At 44.3% G+C, this 21,565-nt stretch overlaps 1 protein-coding gene across 1 annotated transcript in view; it reads left to right on the forward strand.

Moving 5' to 3' along the window:
- PPM1H (protein phosphatase, Mg2+/Mn2+ dependent 1H) overlaps positions 1-21,011 on the forward strand; it is a 231,190-nt gene extending 210,179 nt beyond the window's left edge. The window contains exon 11 of the mRNA XM_046673877.1: positions 16,336-21,011. Coding sequence (XP_046529833.1) covers positions 16,336-16,483 — 148 coding nt within the window. The 3' untranslated portion in view covers positions 16,484-21,011. The remainder of the gene's footprint in view (positions 1-16,335) is intronic.
- Positions 21,012-21,565: the final 554 nt, after the last annotated feature.

Raw genomic sequence — 21,565 nt, forward strand, 5'->3', positions numbered from 1 at the left:
CACATCTTCCAACGTGGGAATAATCCAATTTATAGAGCAAATGCTCCCAGCATTGACTTTCATCCATTGGGAAATTTTCCTTTGAGAAACATTGGGAAAGGAGAGAGATTACAGTGGGTATTCCCTTATAGCATAACGGCATGTAAATATCCCAAACAACCCTGGGTCACTCTCAGAAATAAACAGAAATCCCCCTGGAGAAAGGCGGCTTTCACTTAGAACATAGGAGACAAGTTGCCGTGAGTAAAAGCCAGCACAAACAACAGACAGCAGAGTCGGACCTCTAAATACTTTGTTCTTGAATTTATCAGTCAAAGATATAAATAAATATTTTAACATGTTTCAGAAATGTTTTAAAAAGTACTGAAGATATGAACAAGGACAAGAGACTATAAAAATGGCTGCATGGGTTTTGAAAATAAGGAAATGGAATCTCTGGAGATGAAAAGTATAAAAATATGAATTAAAAATTCAGTGGATTAAACAGATTAGAGACAGTTGAAGAGAACACTGGTGAACTGGAAAATTGATCTGAATAATCCAGACTATAGCTCAGAGAGACAAAGAGAGATTAAGAAACTAAGAGGATGACCTAAGATGCTCTAAATAAAATTTCAAAAGGAAATACTATAGAAGATGAGAAGAAAAAGTTCCAGACTTGCTGAATGATGCTAAGTCTAAGATCCTGAAAGCCCAAAAAATCTCAAGCAGAAGAAATAAAAAGAAAATTACAAGTAGGTATTTAATAATGAAACAGAAGAACTTTAAACAAACAAAAATATATTAAAAGCAGCCAGAAAGAAGAAAAACACCGATAAGTAAGAATAGCATTTAGAATGACAGCTGACTTTTCAAGAGCACATTAGAAGCCAAAGACAGTGGAATGCTATCTTCAGTTGGCTAAGAAAAGAATAACTGTCAACTTTTAGATTTTTTTTTTTTTTTGAGGAAGATTGGCCCTGGGCTAACATCTGTTGGCAATCTTCCTCTTTTTGCTTGAGGAATATTGTTGTTGAGCTAACATCTGTGCCAGTCTTCTTCTGTTTTATGTGGGACACCTCCATGGTGTGGCTTAATGAGCAGTGCTACGTCTGTGACTGGGATCTGAACTGCAAACCCCAGGCCCCCAAAGCAGAATGTGCGAACTTAACCACTGCACCACTGAGCTGGCCCCTAGAATTTTTATATGTAGTAAAAATATCAATAAAGAAGATGAAGTAAAAACATTTTCAGGCAGAATAAAAACTGAGGAATTTTACTGCCAACCAACTTCCTCTGAAGAAAATTCTAAAGGATGTACTCAGATAAGAAAAGGAAATGATCTCAGATGGAAGATCTGAGAAGTAAGATGGATGATGGGTTATTAAGCTAAGATATTAGTAAATATGTAGGTATATTTAAACATACATTGACTATGTAAAACAGTAATAAGGATGTCTAATGTGTGGTATTAAAAACAATAGAATTAAAATGCTGAATAAAAGCAGCATAATAAATTAGCAAGGGGAGATAGTATCAGCTGAAGTATGCTATGGTTCCACTTGAAAACAGGTTGAAAGTGTTTAACTTTAGACTTTAAGTAGATGTGTTTAAATAGCTAAGAAAACTAAAAAAATAGAAAGTATAACTTTGAAACTTTCCCTCAAGAAAATCCATATGGTATTAAAAACCAAACTTCTAAACAACTTCTTAATAAAAAAATATATAATAAAAGCTAGAAATTACTTTGGCCTGAACAATAATACTATACATCACAACTTTAGGGGCTGGCCTGGTGGCATAGTGGTTAAGTTTGTGTGCTCTGCTTCAGTGGCCTGGGGTTCGCCGGTTTGGAGCCCAGGTGCAGACCTGCACACTGCTCATCAGGCCATGCTGTGGTGGCATCCCACATAAAATAGAGGAAGATCGGCACAGATGTTAGCTCTTTGACAATCTTCCTCAAGCAAGAAGGGCCAGTCTTCCTTACCAAAAAAAAAAAGTTAAAAGCTTGAATTTTGAGCCTTTTTTTCCCTAATTTAACGAGCCATGCATCGATGAGGACTCCACTCACTCCTGACCTGCCAGAAGTGACTGCATCCCCTCCATGTCATAAGGTGACTTTCTCTGAAGCCCTCCCCTGTATCACAAGGAACTCCTACCCACACGCTCCGGACTTCTGACCACAGAAAAAGAAAGAGAGACCCTCAGCCATAGAGAGAGAGATTTCTCCAAGTAAGAGCTCGAGGGCTGGCCTGTGTTACTGGGCTAGCTCTGCCTCTATTATCCACATAAACATGTAGTAAAGAATTCTTGTAACTGCAAGGTTCTAAGAAGCCAAAGGAGTGGCGCTGTCTTCTTGTGGACTGTGTGTTCTTTTCCCGTGTGCAGGCTATTAAACAGCTGTGCTAATTTAAAATTAAAGTTCAACAACAGCATCTAATTTAAGAGGTGAGAGCAGCAGAATAAATCCAGGAGAAGTAATGGAAGGAAAAGTTAAATAGAATGGAATAGACAACAAATATACGATAAAAATAAATGACAAAATTTGGTTCTTTAAAGCAACTAACATCAGGGAAATGCAATCAAAACCACAATGAGATACCACCTCACACCAACGAGGATGGCTAATGATACACACACACAACCACACACACAGAGAAAATAAGTGTTGGTGAGGATAGGGGGAAATTAGAACCCTTGTGCATTGCTGTTGAGAATGTAAAATGATACAGCTGTGGGAAATAGTATGGCGGTTCCCCAAAAAAATTAAACATAGAATTACCATATGATCCAGCAATTCCATTTCTGGGCATACACCCAGAAGAGGTGAAGGCAGGGACTCAAACAGATATTTGTACACCCATGTACACAGCAGCATTGTTCACAATAGCAAAAAGGTGGAAGCAACCCAAGCGCCCATCAATAAATGAATGAATAAACAAAATATAGTAAATACATACAACGAACTATTAATGAGACTTAAAAAGGAACGAAATTCTCACACGTGCTACAAAATGGATGGTCCTTGAAGACATTATGCTAAGTGAAATATGCCAGTCGCAGAAGGACAAATATTGTCTGATTCCGTTTATATGAGCGACCTAGAGTAGTCAGTCAGAGACAGAAGGTGAAATGATGGTGGCCACGGGCTTGTGGTGGGAGGATGGGGAGTTAGCGTTTAATGGGTACAGCATTTCAGTTTGGGAACATGGAAAGTTCTGGAGATGAATGGTGGTGATGGTTGCACAACAATGTGAATGTACTTAATGCCACAGAACTATATTAATTGTAAATGCTGAATTTTATGTTATGTATATTTTACCACAAAAATAATTTTGCAAAAAAAAAAGTAAATAAAACTAGCAAAGTAGATAAATTACCCATAAGACTAATCAAGAAAAAGGGAGAGGACAAATAAACAGTATTAAGAATAAAAAACAGTAATAATTCTGATGTAGCAGGAATTAAATATAAAAGGATATATGAATATATATATATTCTCTAATAGGAATATTGTAAAGATATTTATTCTCCCTAATTGATTTATAAAGTCAGTCCACTTATAACCAAAACACTAGTAGAGTTTTCATGGAATTTTATAAGCTGATTTTTTTTTTTTTTTTTTGAGGAAGATCAGCCCTGAGCTAACTACTGCCAATCCTCCTCTGTTTGCTGAGGAAGACTGGCCCTGAGCTAACATCCACGCCCATCTTCCTCCACTTTACACTTGGGACGCCTACCACAGATTGGCTTTTGCCAAACAGTGCCATGTCCGCACCCAGGATCCAAACCAGAGAACCCCGGGCTACCGAGAAGCGGAACGCACCAACTTAACCGCTGTGCCACCGGGCCAGCCCCTAGAAGTTGATTTTAAGATGTATATGGAAGAACAAAATGCCAAGACTGTGACATTTCTGTATGGGTTTTAACCCTTCTTGATATTAAGACAAAATCAGAATAACTAAGACAGTGTAGAAAATAAAAGTTGGATCATTCCCTTACACCACACACTAAAATCAAGTCCAGGCCAATTAAGACTTAGATGTGAAAGTCAAAATAAATACAACTTTTACAAAATGGCACAGGAGGCTATCTTTATGATCTGAAGCTAGGAAAGGATTTCTTAAACAGAACACAACACGAACAAGATTGATAAGCTTGACTACATTAAAATGACCAACTTTGGTTCTTCAAAAGAGAATATGTGCAGTGTGAAAGCAGTCATAGGCCATACAAAACCGAGTGTGGCTGTGTTCTAATACAACTTCATTTATAAAAACAGGCAGTAGGTTGCAGTTTGCCAACCCATGATCTAAATTTTTACCATTGTGGCTATATTATATGCAATGGACAAATGAAAAAGTTTTAAGGGAAAAAGACAACATAAAGGGTAAAATGACAAACTATGAACTGGAAGAAGATCTTTGCAACTTGTATAACTGAAGAGAGATTGATATCCATAAAATATAATGAGCTCTCAAAGATTAATTTAAGAAAACACAAGGGGTCAGCCCCCTGGCCGAGTGGTTAAAGTTCCAGACGCTCTGCTTTGGCAGCCCAGGTTCACGGGTTCGGATCCCAGGCATGGACCTACTCCACTCGTCAGCCATGCTGTGGAGGCGTCCCACATACAAAGTGGAAGAGGATTGGCACAGATGTTAGCTCAGGGCTAATTCTCCTCAGCAGAAAAAAAAACTACAACCCATTAGAAAAATGAATGAGAACCAAATAGTCATCACACAGAAGAAAATCAATGACCAATAAATATATGAAAAAAACACCCAACCTCAGTAGTCAGAGAGTACAAATTTAAACCATGTGGAACAACTGCAAGTGGATTTGTGAATTTGTAGAAAGACTAAAGACAGCTTGGCATACCTGGTAACGTTGAGCATATGCATATCCCATAGCTCAGAAGTTCCACTCCTGGATCTGCACCCCAGAGGAGTGGTTCTGAAAGTGTGGTCTTCTGGCCTCGTGGCATCAACATCATCTGAGAACTTTTTAGAAATGCAGATTCTCAGGCCACACCCCAAAGCGATCAGATAAGACTGCAATGGTAGAACCCAGCAATCTGTTTTAACAAATCATCCAGGTGATTCTGATGCTGCTAAAATTTGAGTCATGCAAAAAAAAAAAAATTCCACAGAATTGTTTTTATTACAAAAACTGGAAGCAGCGTACACGTCCAATCATAGGATGAATAAACAAAGAATAGAATACAGCTCAAAAGAAGGGAATGAGCCAAAGTTGTGCTCATTAATAGGGGAGAATCTCAAAAACGTGATGTTGAATTTAATAAGGAAGTCGTAGAAGAATATGCATATTATGATTCTAGTTGCATGAAATAGAAAACTGACAATATATTATTTAGGGATATAGATATTAAAACTAGAACAAAAAGCAAGGGCTGGACTGGTGGCATAGTGGTAAGTTTGCGCACACTGCTTCCATGGCCCAGGGTTGCCGGGTGCAGACCTGCACACCACTCATCAAGCTGTGCTGTGACAGCATCCCACATACAACATAGAGGAAGACTGGCACAGATGTTAGCTCAGCAACAATCTTCCTCACCAAAAATGAAACAAAACGAAAAACAAATACCTAGAACAAAAAACAAGATAACCCTAAATTAGGGATAATGGTTACCTTGGGAGGACAGATGGCAGAGGGCTATGTGCTTGAGGAGGACCACAGGGAGCTTCTAAGGTACTTACTGGTATGTTCTTTTCCTTTAGCTGGATAAGCATGTTATTTTTAAACTGAATATACATTATATGCAATCATTTGTAAATTACGAGAGCTAGTGTAGTCTGGTGGTCAGTAGCGTGGAATCTAGGCAGGCTGCGGGAGCTCGAATCCTGGTTCTGCCCCTTCTCTAGACTTGTGACCTTGGGGAAAGTTTCTTAACCCCTCAGTGCCTCAGATTCCTCATCTGTAAAATGGAGTCCAATAGCGCTAACCTCATACATATAGAAAGAGTGAAGTAAGCACTACAGGGTGTTTGTTGTTGTTATTGTATGTTTGTTGCATTTTTTTCTATGTTTTCTATATTTTACAACAAAAAAATTTCCTCAGGAATAAGGAAAGCTAAACTCACTCTTCCTCAAATTGTTTGGTATAATTTTGCTCAGGTGCAAAGGAACTGACAGTAGTGTCGTTAAAGATTCTTTTATTTGAATTTGAATGTATTTTTCTTCTCTTTAGTTTTAATCTGTGTTTTATATCCTCCTTGTTAGCAACATTCTCGTGTTGATTTTCTCTACTGCGATCATTTTTATACAGCTTTGCAAAGCCAGCTGACTGGTCTGAGTGAAAAGGCACCCCACACTTTTTTTTAATCTCTCCAAGCTGGCCTGGTCTTGCTCACCAGCGCATCCCTTTCCACGGCGACAAACCTGCCCTCCAGGGATTGGTAACCTCTGGTTAGTGCTGTCACTGGGCAGGTGCTGCAGGCCAGGTCAGAGCGGGCTCCTGGGCTCCTGAGAACTGCAACCTACAGACACAGGGCTTACAGCCATGTCCATGCAACAGACAGGGCAGGAAAGAAGGGTTTCAGTTTGCCTTTTGGGGAAGGGGGCAACCCAAAGCCTGTGAAAGAATCCTGCATCAGATGAGTGAGTGAAAGGAAAGAGAGAATATCAGGCTGGAGATCAGAAAAATTCTGGTTGGTCTTTGAGATCTTAAGGCAGTCAGAACTTAGAGGCGAAGATTTTCTTCTTTGCCAAATAAGTCCCATTCAGATTCATTCGTTTGGGGAAAATTAAGGACCTGTTTTGTGAGCCAAGGCCTGCTAGACACTGGGGGAAAATCTGTGAAGAAGATGGACCTGGTCCCTACGCTCTTGGAGTTCAAAGTCTAGAAGTGGTGACAGAGGAAGCATTAGGACTTTACACTGTGAGTGAGTGAAGAGAGGAGCCCAAGCTAGAGCCAGGGATGCTGAGAAAGCGTCCCACAGGAAGGGGCGTCCACACTAAACCTGAAGAATAAGTGAGCATGAGCCAGGAGTGTAGGGGCGAGGGGACTTGGGGAAGAACATGGCGCATCCAAGGAACTCAGTGGTCAGTATGGCTGACTGGGCTTAGTGTGGGGTCGTGTCGACAGAGGTGGTGTGAGAGGCAAATGAGTAGGATCATGTTGGACCTTACGCTCTCAAAGATGAATGAATGTGAAATTAGTTGTAGGAAAGGAAGCCTATGACAATGACATGGAATTTGTGTGATTCGTTCATTCTGATCCATAATCAGAAAACGTTCTGTACAATCTAATGGTGAAAACGTGAGATGTGGATTGTTTCTCCAACCCTTTGTGCTCCTAGTAATTTAAGCCATATTGGGAAAGCAGAGAAACTTAATTTATTTCAAACTCATGACTGAGGAATTATGTAAAATGATGATACATGTGATGTATTTGGCCATACCTGTAATTTGGAAGGAGGGCACACACTCATGCCCCAGCTTAGTGTGTCTCCTTAGGGGGCCCCATGGACAGAGAGCTCAGTCCTAAAAGCCGAGTCAGGGGGTTGCCTGCTGATGCCCTCCCACTGGGAGCTGTTCTGATCTTGTCATGCAAAACGGAAATATAAGTAGAAGTCATCCTCATAAATTTTAGCCTAAGACATAATTTCTGTGATGAATAAAGACCACGATCGTTTCAGAGGCTCTATGAGCCCTTCCTTGGCCAGAAGGATTCACTGTTCCCCAAGTGTAGCCGAGGACCACAGGTTTGCCAGCTTAATCATGGGGACAGGGAGAGGGGAGGGTTCCTGGGTCTCAGCCTATTGTTGGACAGACAATGGGAAAAGAAAACTGTACCCCAGGTGGGCAGCTTGGGAGAAGGCAGGTAAGTGAGCAGAACAAGATGCTTCTTCATTTGAGGTTTTGCAGGGGCCCATTTTACTCTGAGTTTTGCCAGGTCTGCCCAGCTTTGTCTGGAAAGTTAGCAGAACAGAAAGAGGCAGTATCCTGGCCCTGTGACAGGCGGGACTTCTGGGTTTTGCCATTGGATGGCTTGACTTTTATTTATGTTACAGGTGGGTTTTTTCATTTTCTTTTCCTCTTACTGACAGCCATTCTCAACAAATTAGTGGCGTTGTCATCCTCTGATGACATCCTCCCCAGTGAGAAATTTCAAATAGCATCTCCCCCCGCCAGAGTGGGCTGCAAGGGCAGAGATGTTAGCACAAAGATATGTTTGCCAAGTTCTGACCCTCACCATTCTCCTGGGCAGAGATGGGGTAAAAGTCAGTGCATCTGACTAAGTCCCTTTGCTGTTTTGAACTGTCTTGACAAAGGAACCAGAAAATTAAAAGTCTTTGCGGACAAGCCAGAATGTGAGTGCAGTGGGATTTTTTCTTTCTTCCTTTCCTTTTTCTTGGAGTGTGCCCTGAAGTGTAGCAGAGCTGGCGGCTCTGTGAATCTCTGTGGGGTCGTGGCATGAACTGTCCGTAGACAGCATGCCAGCTAACGTTCTGGAGGGGGTGGTTGGCAAGCACGGAGGTTTGACTGCATAATCTGCAGCTCTTCCTAATTCCAGCAAGATTCTCTCTTGAGGCCTAGACATCCTGCACGATTTGGAGAGGGTGCTCAGAGACAGGCCTGGAAGGGGTTTTCTGAGGAACGACATCTGGGACTGGAGGTTTGGGGGTGGGTTTCCTGGAGAGAATATTCAAAGTGGAGGCAAGTGTGTAAACACTCAAAGAAAATGCTTAATATTTTGTCAGAAAGGAATAAACTGTTAATATTACTAAATGGGAAGGGCGTGGGCAAAGCTGAGAGGAGCTGGGACCAAAGAACAGTTAAGGAGACGTACAAAGGTGGCATGGGCTCCATCCCACGTGCCCGGGCAGAGCTCTGCGAGGCTCTGGGCAGTCCTTCACTTCCCAAAACCTGTCTGTAGAAACCTCATCTTTGTAACGTGCACCTAATGACCCTCCGTCCCCCTGCCATGACACTCGAGGAGCTGATTATGGGGTACGGAATCGGTAAGTACCAATGCACTGTAAACGCCATCGAGCATTTCCTTAAGGAGAGAAGGCTTCTTGATGGTCACGCTTCAGATGTCACTCTTGACATCCGTGCTTTCCCGGCTCCGATGACTGTGTGTCGGAATCACGAAGAGATTAATCCGCGGACAGTTAATAGCAGAACACCCACCAACGCTGACGGCAGGCCCCTAATGCACGTATTAAATGCTAGTTTGTGTTACCTTGATAACATGAAATTTATCTTGGTGAAGGACAAGGGTTCTTCTTATGAACTCCTTGTGTGAGTTCGCTGAACTCATTTCTACCAGCGGCGTAAGGTTTTGAAAAAGTGCTTCAAATGCAAAACGGAAGGGTTCCCCCACCCCACCCCACCCCCATATCAATTACAGGTTTTAAGACAAATTCTTGTTTGATCTGTTTGAAGATGAGATAAAAATCTGCATTTTGGTTTCTTTTGCACAGTTTAGCATATTCGGATCCCTGGGAGTTTGGAAGTGTAGGGAGGAAGACATTTCCTCTTCCCAAATGGGGGTTCGTCTGGCCGGAGAACGAATTAAATTCACATGAGACAGAATAGCAAGAGAAAATTAAACAGCTTTATGAGGAACCATGGCCCCGGGCCTTTCTTCCCGAAGGAAGAAAGGGCACCGAAGAAGTGGGGTGCACAGAGTGGTTACATACCCCCAAACAGGGTGTTTCACATGTGATTGAAATGTCCCTTTTACAATAGTCATGAGGCTGCTCTGTCAGCACAGCTCTTGATGGAAACGGCAGATAGGTCTGCTGTCTCAGTGAACACCGCGGGGTGGCAGGTGTGTTGCCTCGGGCTGGGGGGGTCACATAGGAGCGCTGTAATCCATTCCCAGCCTAAAGAAAGATGCTTAATCTTTAAGGAGATGCCAGCGTTGGGAGGGGGAGGGAAGTCAGTTTCAGGAGGTTACCAGACAAGCACAAAAAACAAATGCAGATTTAAGTCCTTGCCTTTGGTATTAAGAGTTTCTAGAGAGGTCATCTCCTTTCTTCTTCCTGGTACAGAGAGGGAGGCACCTTTTACAGATAGAGATTTCCCTTACAAATGTAAACATGTCCTAACAAAGGGCAAGTTCCATTCCTCAGAGCCTCCTTCCCTGTCCCAGTTTATCAAAAGCAGTCAGCCTCAAATAATCCTGATGCCAAAGCGACATATCTTGGGGTGGCCAATTTCAGGTCCCTGCAGAAGTCAGCCTGCGATCCTGCCCATGCACTCTGACCAGCGTGCAGCCGGGCCCATCTGTACCTCCGCAGTGCTGTTGATGGGGCCCTTGGAGCCAAGCCGTGTGGTCATTTGAAGGGAGGAACATCAGGGCAGTCTAAAGGGCTTGCGAGCGAGGACAGAGAAGGAAATGGTTCTTATGCCCCCCTCAGGTTGAAGTGTTGTTGTTTGGGATTCGAACTAAAATAAACACCACCCAAGAAACCAGAAGCTGACGCCAGGGGCAAAGAGGTGGACGAGGCCTGGCCGGGGTTCCCACCCTCTCCGGTGGGGGTGGGGAGCTCTCCCCAGTCCGTGACCTTGTACCTGCTGGGACACAACCCCCCAGTGGACACAGTGACAGTGTTGCAGACAGCAGCTGTCATTATTCCAGTGTCTCAGGGTGTCCGCCTGAGTGGAGTGGCCGCACCCTGGGCAGAGGACAGAAGCTGGCGTGAGCAGCTTCAGTGGCCTCACAGCTGGACAAGGGGCACGCATGGCTCAGCTCCCAGCAGTGAGCCTAAGACGGGCCTCCTCCAGGAAAGTTGCCCTTCCGAGCACAACAGAGAGCCCCCTCCTAGCCACCCCCCACCTACCCAGTCACCAGAGATCCCTGCCAATGTGCCAAAGCTGGGCAGAGCTTTGCTAGCTCTTAAATCCGAGGCCTGCTCAGAATGCAGACAGGATCCCTCCTGTGGTTCCCATCACACTGTGTTGCTGCGGGCCTTCAGCAGAGGGAGGCTGCCTTTTATATGCAAATATTTGGAACCCATTCACTCCCCAGTTCCTGCCACCTACCCTCCCTCTTGTAAGACCCTGTCTGTACCATCCAAACGGCAAATAGAAGTTCCCACCCCACTGGAACCATTAGAGCCTCTAAGGCATGGTTACAGCCTGAGGCCTGAAAGGGACTTATTTTTGACACTCCAGTGCTGATTCAGATGTAGTCTCATGGGAAACAGATGCTACAAGAGGTAGATGACTTGAGGCAAAACTCCTGGGGAGGAGAAAATGAGGAAAATGATAGCTAAGGTTTACTGACCCCTGAATACCTTACGGAAGGAAAGCTCTCCTTTATTCCAGGCAGGAGCCGTTGAGGTCTGCCCTATCATCATTCCAGACGGTCCAGGAAGAAAAGGCCAGCTCCGAGAGGCTAAGGAATTTTTCCAGAGCCACCCTCTTGGGTGGTGGTAAATCAGGGACTGGACCCCAGGCAACCCAGGCCCACACCCTGAGCCCTTTGTGGGTTCCACTGAAGAGGGGAAGAACTGAGATGGCCAAGGCTGTGGCAAGGACAGCAGAGACAACTGAGGATTTCTCCGTCTCCTTCCACCCTGAAGTTAGCGTCAGTGGTTGTGAAAAGCGCTTCTGGCCGTCCCATAGTTCTTCAGCTTTCTTCCCTTTTTTCTTCCCTGCTCTGCTGTCCTTTCTCTGCTCCCTCCTCCTTGGAGCCCTAGGAGGCTTCTGAGCCAAGCCCTGTGTGGTGTGGCAGGTCTGATCCCTCCCCGGCAGCCAGTTATTTCAGCAGAGCTTTGCTGATCAATATTGAAAGCTGCAGCCAGAGAAGAAGAATGTTCCCAAAATACAAAACGTGCCTCCCAGGGAGACTCTTCCTTAGGAGGGAGAGTGAGTACTTCAAACCTCTCGCACAGTTCTCCGAGGCGTTCTGTAATGGTCCTGCAGCTGCTCCACAGCCAGCCTCCAGAAGCACCAGGCCCCTCAGCCTGCCTCAGGGTCCCGGCCGGCAGGTGCATGACGGAATCCGTTCCCTTTCACCGCCTTCAGCTGCACCACATTCTTCTTTGCTACACTCCTGTGTATTCCGTACTTACATTTCATGGTTGGACTCAGATTTCCTCCTGCTGCTCCCTACACCCTCTATGGCATGTGTATGCCCTTGTGTGCAGCCTCGGTACCAAAATCACTAGAGCCCTCCTATTTTACTGCCACATTAAGCAGTTTCTTTGTCACCAAAGCAGGCAGCCCTTGTCAGGGAGAAATTGGAGGAGAACAAAATGGGAGAGAGTGGCAGGTCTTTCCCTCCAGAGAAAGTTGCTGCTTCTCGCCCAGTCTTGATGGAAAACAACCTCACAATGGTTTCCCCACAGTGAGTTGGCTCTTGAACGTGGATGCTAAGGAGCTCCAGAACGGCCGCCAGCCTGGCTGCGTATCAGAGCTGGGGCAAAAAACCTCCTCCCAAGAGCTGGTTCACAATGGTGAAATTCACAGTGGTGAAAAATATGTCACTGAAATAAAGCAACTCACTGAGTGGCTTGAATAGTAAACTGCTAAAGCAGAAATTAGCAAACTGAAAGATATCACAGAGATTAAAAAAGAAACAGAAAGAAGTTGAAATCTGCAACGTAAATTGAGAAGATCTAATAGGAGAAACTATAAAAATATGGAGAAAATATAAAAAATAGAGGGAGGCAATATTCAAAAAGTTCATGGTTGAGAATTTTCCAGAATTTAATATCTTCTCAGACTGAAGGAATAAAACCAATTTCCAACCATGATAAATAAAAAGGAATCCTTGTTGTTATGTCTTAGTGGAACTTCATGCCATCAACAACAAAACAACAATAAAAATTTTAAAATCTACCAATGAGAAAAGACATACTTGTAAAGAAATGATACAAGATAGACTTCTCCTCAACAAGAGACGTCAGAATAAATGGAATATTATCTCCAAACTGCTGAGGGAAAGGAACAGTCAATCCAGAATTCTATACCCATTAAAGCTATCATCCAAGATTAAAGGCAAAAATAAAGGTTTTTGTGGTCCACAGACTGGGTGAGTGTATCCCTCACAGACGATTGTTAAAAGAATCACTAAAAATGTACTTCAACAGAAGGAATCAAATCCAGAAGAAAGGTATGGACTTCAAAAAGGAAAGAAGTTAGTATGTTGGTTTATTTACATAAGTATAGGTCATACATGATAATGATGACTAATAGAGGCTTAAAAACAAGGTGAAATTAAAATCTAGGCAGCAACATGAAAGATGAAAGAAGGCATTCTAAGACCCTTTTACTTTCTGGAGGAGGACATAAACATTGATTAACATATATTAAAAGCAAGCATAACTACTAAAAGAACAGAAACTATCACTTCTAAACCAGTAGAGGGAGGAAAAAGGTATTAAAGAAAGCAACCAACCAACCTGAGAGAAAGCAAGAATGAAGGAAAGAAAGCATAATAAATAGGAAACACGAAATGGGGTGTGTATATATACATGTATGTGGGAATGATGCCAAAAATAAGTTCAGATATATCAGTTTTTACAATAAACATTTAAATCACATCTTAATAACTATGAGATTAGATTTTATTTTAATCAGCCATGTACCGCTAATGAAATAGACTTAAAATAATGCAAAGTTTAGAAGTTTCTGGTGAGCTAACATCTGTGCCAATCTTCCTCTATTTTATATGTGGGATGCCACCACAGCATGGCTTGACAAGTGGTGTATAAGTCTGCTTCCAGGATCTGAACCCGCGAACCCTGGGCCACCGAAGCAGAGCGTGTGAACTTAACCGCTATACCTCTGAGCCGGCCCTGAAAATAACTGATTTCTTGCCAAGAAGACTGGGGATAGCATAACTATGGATGATAGATGGGGAAGTCCCACCTTGGAAATGAAAATAAGTTAACATTTATCGACTTCTTCCTAAGTTCTTACCTGGGGCCTACCAAGGAAATCAAGAAGGAGCATCAGAGAGAAGAACTTGTGCCATTTGTCATAGAAGCCCAGACAGAGGAGGAGAACTTGCAGTGTGTAATGGGTGGGAGCCCCCCCAAAAAAGGATAATTCAAGAAGAAATGACAGGAGATGTCAAGGATAAAGAAGACGGTCAGCAAGATCTGTGCTGGAGAAAGACTGAGTAGAATGCATATCCAGAAGAAGCTGTTAGGTCAAAGTGTAACAGGCCAGATGAGAAGGGTATTGAGCCTACTGGTAAGAGATTAAAGAAGGAAAAAAGAAGTAAGAAATTGAGGAAGCAAGAATGGATTTCTCTCTCAGGAAGTTCAGCACCTAGGGGAAGACAGATCGGATGGTGAAGAGAAATGCAGGCTCAAAGGAAGTTACTGTGGAATAAGCAAGAAACATTTTTAAGAATAAAACCTTAATTATCTAGAGTCCTTGGGGAAATGAGTTTCCTGGGTAACTTTTCTAGGTGACCTAATGCTGCTTTTTAAAATACCAAAGCTAATTTTGACCATTTTTTAAATGCCCAAAGTTACCAGCAAGAGCAATATCAGGGTGGTCTCTTGCTGGAAAGATGAATGATACTCTTTTGTGACTAAAAACCAGTTGGACATGCTGCACTTCTCTGCCACCCGGGCTGGACAAGTAGACTTGCGTCAAAGACTTCACAGTCACCTGCTGCATAATGATGTTTCAGTCAATGATGGACCACATACACGACAGTGGTCCCATAAGATTAGTACATGTGGCCTAGGTTTGTGGTAGGCTATACCATCTTGGTTTGTGTCAATATACTCTGTGATGTTCGCACAACGACGCAATCTCCCAACAACGCATTTCTCAGGACCTGTCTCCACTATTAAGCAATGCATGACTGTATAACCTGGAATCTTAACAATCCTGAGATCATTTGCTAAAGACATTGTTCTTAAATCAAATGTAACGATGGGGCTAGATGCAGGTCTCTTTTAACGTGAGAGTCGGTAAATCCAGAAGAGGTTCTAACAGAAGAGATGGAAGAGGCTTCTGCTGTTCTGAATTCCATAACTCACCGATCTGAAGGCAAGTCACAGACACTCCGAGTAGGGAAAGACCACTAGTCATGGCAAGATGGTCTGCCATTCAAGGTCCACAGGCTGGCTTCAAGAGGCCTTCCTTATGGGGTAACATTTATTATCTTGGTGATTTACCAGAGTCTGGCTAGCTTTTCAGGTTCAGAAGCTGGTTTAATTAAGATACAAAGAGTAGATTCATTACCAGAGCTGGGCTCACCTGAACCAAGCTTACAAGAGTGATTTGCAAACCCAAGTGCCAGTTGACATTTATGCAGAGAAATATAACTGACTGATATCCTTAAAGTACAAATGACTAGCTCATTCCTTCCCTGTAGGCTGGTCTACACAGGGCGGCAGATCATAATCAGGTTACTTGGTGAACAAGAAGTCAGAATAAAAGTAAATCATATATGTTTAATGACATAGGCTAAGAGAGCAATCCATCCACACGAAATGTGGTCCTACCAGTGGAACTCAATTTCTTTGAAGTCTGTCGGTTATGACTCTCTCTGCCCTGATCACTATTTGGATAAACACCTGCCAATGTTTTGTCTCATTTTTTTATGCCCTCAAGGCTAACCCAGGCCCACACCCACCCAAACCACCTCCCACATTAGTCTTTCTCTACATTTTAATACTTTCCATCAGCTTATAGTGTAATAATTCTTTTCCTTTGAGTTTTACAGTTCAGATCTCAATAAGCAATCTTATTTTTTAACTCTTGGGGGATCCCTCACTGTATGCACATTGGTCAAGAAGAGAGTGTGGCATTGATAAGGGTAGGTGGAGCAGCTCATGCACACCAAGGTTTATCAGTCACCAAAAACACCTTTCACGTTTTTACTATGTTCCCATGCTACGTCTACTATTACTGACATTTCTCTTTAAATCAACTCACTTTTTAGAAACAATTTATTTTAAAAGGAGATTTACTCCTACCATAAATAGAAAATGACCATCCTTTGTCCTAAAAGGAATGTGGCCCTAAAAATAAACACATTGAAAACGAAAGCTCTTATTTTCCCCACGTACTTTTTTGGCTAGACCCAGTTTGCCATGGAAAACGGAGCCTGAGCGGATCTGTGTTAGATAGCTGAGCACCAGACTGAGAGTGTCCTTGACATCATCAAAACCCCAAGAGGACTGAGCAGCAGAACGATTTAGGAAGTTATTTAACGTGTACCCATCTAACACCTAAGCAGTAATCTCACAGTAGGCACCCACATTTTGGGGAAAGTGACCAAGGCGTTTTGTGACGTTAAGCGTGTTTGAAAACTGTTTACACGGCTGTAGTGAAGCCTCCTCAGCTAAGCCCAACCTCAGACTCTGCCTGATGCCCACTGACCATCTCGTCCCTGCTTCTCCCTGCACAGGTACACACTGGCAGCTCAGGACCTGGTGATGCGTGCCCGCGGCGTCCTGAAGGACAGAGGATGGCGGATATCCAATGACCGACTGGGCTCAGGAGACGACATCTCTGTATATGTCATTCCTTTAGTACATGGAAACAAACTGTCATGAAAACGGCCCGGGGGTTGGGAGGACAGCAGGGAAGAAAGCTGGGACGCTTCTTGGCACAGCGGGGCCTGGAAGGGCCCCGGCGGAGATCCAGAGGATGCCAGCTCTTCTCGGCCCAGGTGGGGAGTCTGCACCAAAAGGCCTCTGGCTGTGTGTCATGATGACCCTTAGGCTTCAGTTTCCTCTTTAGTGACAGGTCTGGATACTCAACAAGAGCAAAACGTAAAGGCTGCTACTGAGTGCTGTGTTTCTTTTGGTTCCCTTCATAGGCCTCCTCGGTGGCCACTGCCTGTTTTGGGCACATACATCATATTTATTTTATCTAGAGTAGCTGGGGCAGCCATTTTCAGGTATAACTGGCAGAAGACTCTTCGGCCGGTCAAGCTGCCAACTTCTCTACGGGTTAAAAGTGCTGCATTGGAAAGTTGGGGATCACGCCTCAGAAAGTGTAAGCACCCACCTTCTAGTAAGCCTGAGATTTATTTCAGGGAACGCTATGTGTGTGTATGTGTGTGTGTGTGTGTATGTGTGTGTGTGTGTGTCTTCTTTTATGGTGATGGTGGGGTGAGGTGGGATTTTTTTTTTTTACTCCTTGAATCTTAATTGTTTCCCTTCCATAGAGCAGGCTGCGACTTCCCAACCCCTTGCTGAGGAATGTGTGTGTCAAAGTCCAGCTGGGGCTGTGGCCATATGTGGTAGCCCACACCACCCTGGCAGCCTTCTGGAGAAGTGCTCTGGCTGAGAGAGGGCTGTCTTTGTTGTGTAACAAGCTGTTCCCTGAGTTGCATTTTCTCACCAAATCATGTGTTTTCGTGAAAATATGGGTGTTTCTTTGGACCAACAGTCCCTCTTTGGTCTTCAAGGGTCCCCCTTGTATGGCTTGAGGTTTCTGAGAGTCTGGGTTTTTGTTTCTGGAATGGTTGGCCGTCCCCCACCTGCTGTGCTATGGGGACACAGATGAAGCAATGTTTAAGAGAGCAGCTGAGGAAGTTCCTTGTATCGCTCAGTTCACCTGACCTCCTTTGAGAACCATTCCGCCATTTTGGCTCTGGGTTTGATGGGCCGTGACTGTCCCCAAGCCCACTCCAAACAACAAGTAAGCATCAGAGTTCTATCAAGAGCAGCAGTTCTACTCTCCTCATCCTCTTTGGGCAAGTCCCACTCAGAATGGCTATTTGACCAAAGTGAATTTGAAGTGGGCTGACTGGTCATTCTCATGCCATGTGCTCTTTTCTCCATGGAATCACATCCCAGCCACTCCAGAACTGAGACCCCTCTTCCCACTGTCGCTCCACCTCTGAGTGATCCTCACTTGAGCAGCAGCAGACACTAGATCTACCTGCTGCTTCTCTGCCAGGAGGAATCACAAAATGCATTGTTAGAAATCACTTTTCTCTCACAGGCAGACTGATGCTGTGCACCCGGGGGGAAATGTAAAGCAAAGACCAGTCTTCTTCCTGCAGACGTCCTGTGGTGTCATCCGCCATCTTGACAACTTTGTGTAATTAAAACATCCTTCCCACCAAATAAAGAAACAGGTCATTGGTGTGATCCCCAGAAATGCTGGAGAGCCAACTCCAGTTCTCATGTTTGTTTGAATCCCTTCCCCAGAGGAGAGGAGAGAAACCTTTCCTCCAGGAGAGTTTATTGCCTGCATTCCTGGAGTTGTAGCTATTCCCTCAGGAGAGGCCCGAAGCCTTCCTACTCAGGAAAGACCATCCACAGTGTAGAAACAATGCCCTGTCTGGCCAGTGAAGTACTGGGGGAGTGCACCCACCAGGTATTTGCCAAAATGTTGTCTGGGAAGAACTGGACCACCACCAGGAGTCGTCTTCCCCTGACAGCTCCCCTCCTCCTCCAGTCAGTCCGAGCGACCCCGAACATCTCTGTGGGGAGAAGTTTGTGGTAAGCCATTTGCTTCTCTGGCACAATATGATGCTACGGGAAAACATGCAGGCATCCTCCAGCAGTGTGGTCCACTTTTTGTTCCTGCCCTGACTCTCAGTCACGTACCAATTGGAAACTTGAGAAAGTTGTCCGTGGAGGACTTTCCCGCCACAATCTTTGGGAAGTTTTCCTCACAAGCAGTCACCTGTGTTCCCATTGCCTTTCATTTCTTTCCTTTCCTGGGCTTCTGTCTGGGTCCTACCTTGAGCTTCTCTGTCGAGCCACCAGAGTCAGAGTTTGGGTGTAGATATCATGTGGATGTCATGACAACCTTCTACTCAATTCACCAGTTCATTTACCGCCAAGGCATGTCTCAGGAAAAACTCTAGAACCCCCTTATTGAATTTACCCTAAAGTCTTGAGCATTTGGTCCTCCTGGTTTTAGTTAGGTATCTAGGAATTCTTTTCCTAAGCCCCTCCTTGGGTGAGATCTTAGGAGCAAGCTGAAGCCATGTTTTTATTTGGGGGATGGTAGGAAAACAACAAATGAAATGAATAAATCAGATGTGGAAACAATGATTTGTTAATGCCCATAGCAAACCTACTGAGCACTGATATTGCTCTGTGAATTGAGCTTACTCGGTTTGGGCCTTATTGTTCACCCAGGCCCCATGGCATTCCCTCCCAGGGCAGTAGCTGTGTCTATATAACGAGTCAGCCTTTGGAGCATTCCTGGAAAGGTCAAAAGGCAACAGGCTCAAAATTCTGCAGAACATATTTATATGTGGGTCCGAAATCTTGTCTATCTGACTTATAGCCAAATCCGCTTGCCCTCATAGCCTCAGAGGAAGTCTTGTTTAATAAAAAGCTTTTGATTTCCTAGTCAATCTTCATGCTTGTCTTGGGGGGGGGGGGGGGGTGTGGCCACTGCCTCTAGTGAAAGGCTCTTTCACTTCTAAATCTCTTTGTTGGGCTGCCCCTGCTCTTCACAATATTTGGGGACACTCTTTTAGTTAAAGAGAGCAACTCGCGCTCCATCCACGCTCTGCAGCATTGTTCAGGCAACAACCAAACTTTTGTTCTGGCAACACCTGAAATCGGGACAGTGCCAGCAGCTGGAGGGGCGGAGGGTGTGGTCTGTGGCGGCGTGCTTACCTAAGTGCTGTTCTTGGGGTGGGAAGGGAGAGGTGAAAATTGGGCGAGGCCGAGTACTCAGCTGTCTAAGGCCACAGAAGTGGGCATTTCAGTTATTCCCCACAGTATACAGCTTTGGGGAATCTGAGGTGTTTAGTTTTTTAATTCCTCGTAGCTTACCTCCATGGGGCTGCTTGCGGCCAGCTGTGCTCACCCTCTGCGGCCTCCTCCAAGTGTTCGCTTCCCGGGAAGCATTGTGACGGCTGGAGGCAGACACGCGTGGGCGGGGCCGAGAGTCCCGGTTCCCAGGTCTGGCCTCAGGTCTTGGCTGTTCCGGGAGGTGTTCAGTTTACCAAGAGCACAGGCGTGCAAACGCTTGGGAAAAACCTCCCACATCTTTAAACTTCTGATTCTCCTCTTGATTTGCACCTCCTTCCTCATCCGCCAATCAACTTGATTTACAAGCACACAGCGCTCAGTGGTTTGCCTTCCGCCACATTTTGAGGATCTGACCTTTCTTTAAGTGGCCCAGCAGCTCCACTGTTTGCAGAGTGACTGGGTTAGGCTTTCAGGAGTCTATTTTCAGTAAGTTAGTGCTTCTGGGACACTTAAGAAAGCAGTGAGAGTCATTTTCTATGCAGAGAACCACCAGGCTGACCCTAAAAGTTACCAGAGCTAAGAAAATCCTAAAACAGTATCTGGCCACAGGGCGGAATTTTACACTAGGAACTTGGGTTTTTGAGGACTTAGAATTGCAGAGAAAGGTTGCAGCTTGCACGCCACGGCCCCCCTTGCTGAGCAGACGCGGGTTTATGTGTAGGCGATGTGGCTGACGTGTGCACACTGGGACTTTTCGAAGGACACTACTCGAGCAGCCCGACTTGCCTCTCCTGCGGCACCACGGCGGCTCTGCGGCAGGTTGGAGGGCCGGGCCGGGAGCACGGCTCTTTCTAATCCGCGATGGTGTCTGTGTAAATAGCTTTCATTTTTCCTGTGCGTCTTAGATGAAGTTTTGTTCCTGTAGCGACCAGGTAGACAGTGACCAAATGAGGCTGTAAACGTGCTGTTGTTTCCTGCTGTGATGTCCTTGAAGGGGAGCCTCGTGTCCTCCACTCTTCCAATCTTCCGTAGGATTTTGTGTTTGCTCGGGGAGTCCCGAGGTTACGCTGTCTCTCCTGTTTTGCCTCCATTTTCTTTGTTTCTTCTGGAGACCCAGGGAGGCCCACAGTGAAGATAATTTGTAAGGAATGTATCGTAAGGCGTGGGTTTCCAAAGATTGCCTCCCTCGGTGAATGAGCGGAATCTGCCTGAAGATGGTTTCAGAACCGTGTACCTTTATGTTTGTGATTGTGAAACCTTGACTTTTGTAACCCAAAAATGAAAACTGTTTAGTAAAGGGGATCTATTTTGTGTGTTTTGAAACTTAGGTGCAATGTTCCCTGGAAAAAGCTAAAGAAATGTATATGCTCGATGACATTTTAAAATAAAATATATATATGTATATAGGACACCTTTAGCAAAGCTTTTGTGTGTCATTTCTTTGAGCTCACTGTGAAGTTTCTTGGCCTATGTGGAGTTATCAACTGTGAACACAGACTCAAAACGAAATCAAGAGGGAATGGACGCCAACACTATCAATCCCCACAGGAGCAGCAGTAAAGGCCATACATTTCAGCCATCGCTCTAGAAGAACCACCATGGATATTACTCCCAGGAAGGATTCTTTTTTTTTCAGTTGAGATATAATTGACATACAACATATTAGTTTCAGGTGTACAACATAATGATTTGATATTTGTATATAATGCGAAATGATCACCGCAATAGGTTTAGTTAATATCCGTCACCAAACAGTTACAGAATTTTTTTTCCTTGGGATGAGAACTTTTAGGATCTATTCTCAGCAACTTTCAAATATGTAATACAGTATTAGTAACCATAGTCTCCATGCCACATGTTACATCTCCATAACTCACTTATTTATAACTGGAGGTTTGTAACTTTTGACTCCCTTCACCCATTTCATCCCGCCACCCCCATCCCCACCCCTGGCAACCACCAATC

The sequence above is a fragment of the Equus quagga genome, chromosome 1 (genome assembly GCF_021613505.1).
Source record: "Equus quagga isolate Etosha38 chromosome 1, UCLA_HA_Equagga_1.0, whole genome shotgun sequence".
In the NCBI taxonomy this organism is placed as follows: domain Eukaryota; kingdom Metazoa; phylum Chordata; class Mammalia; order Perissodactyla; family Equidae; genus Equus; species Equus quagga.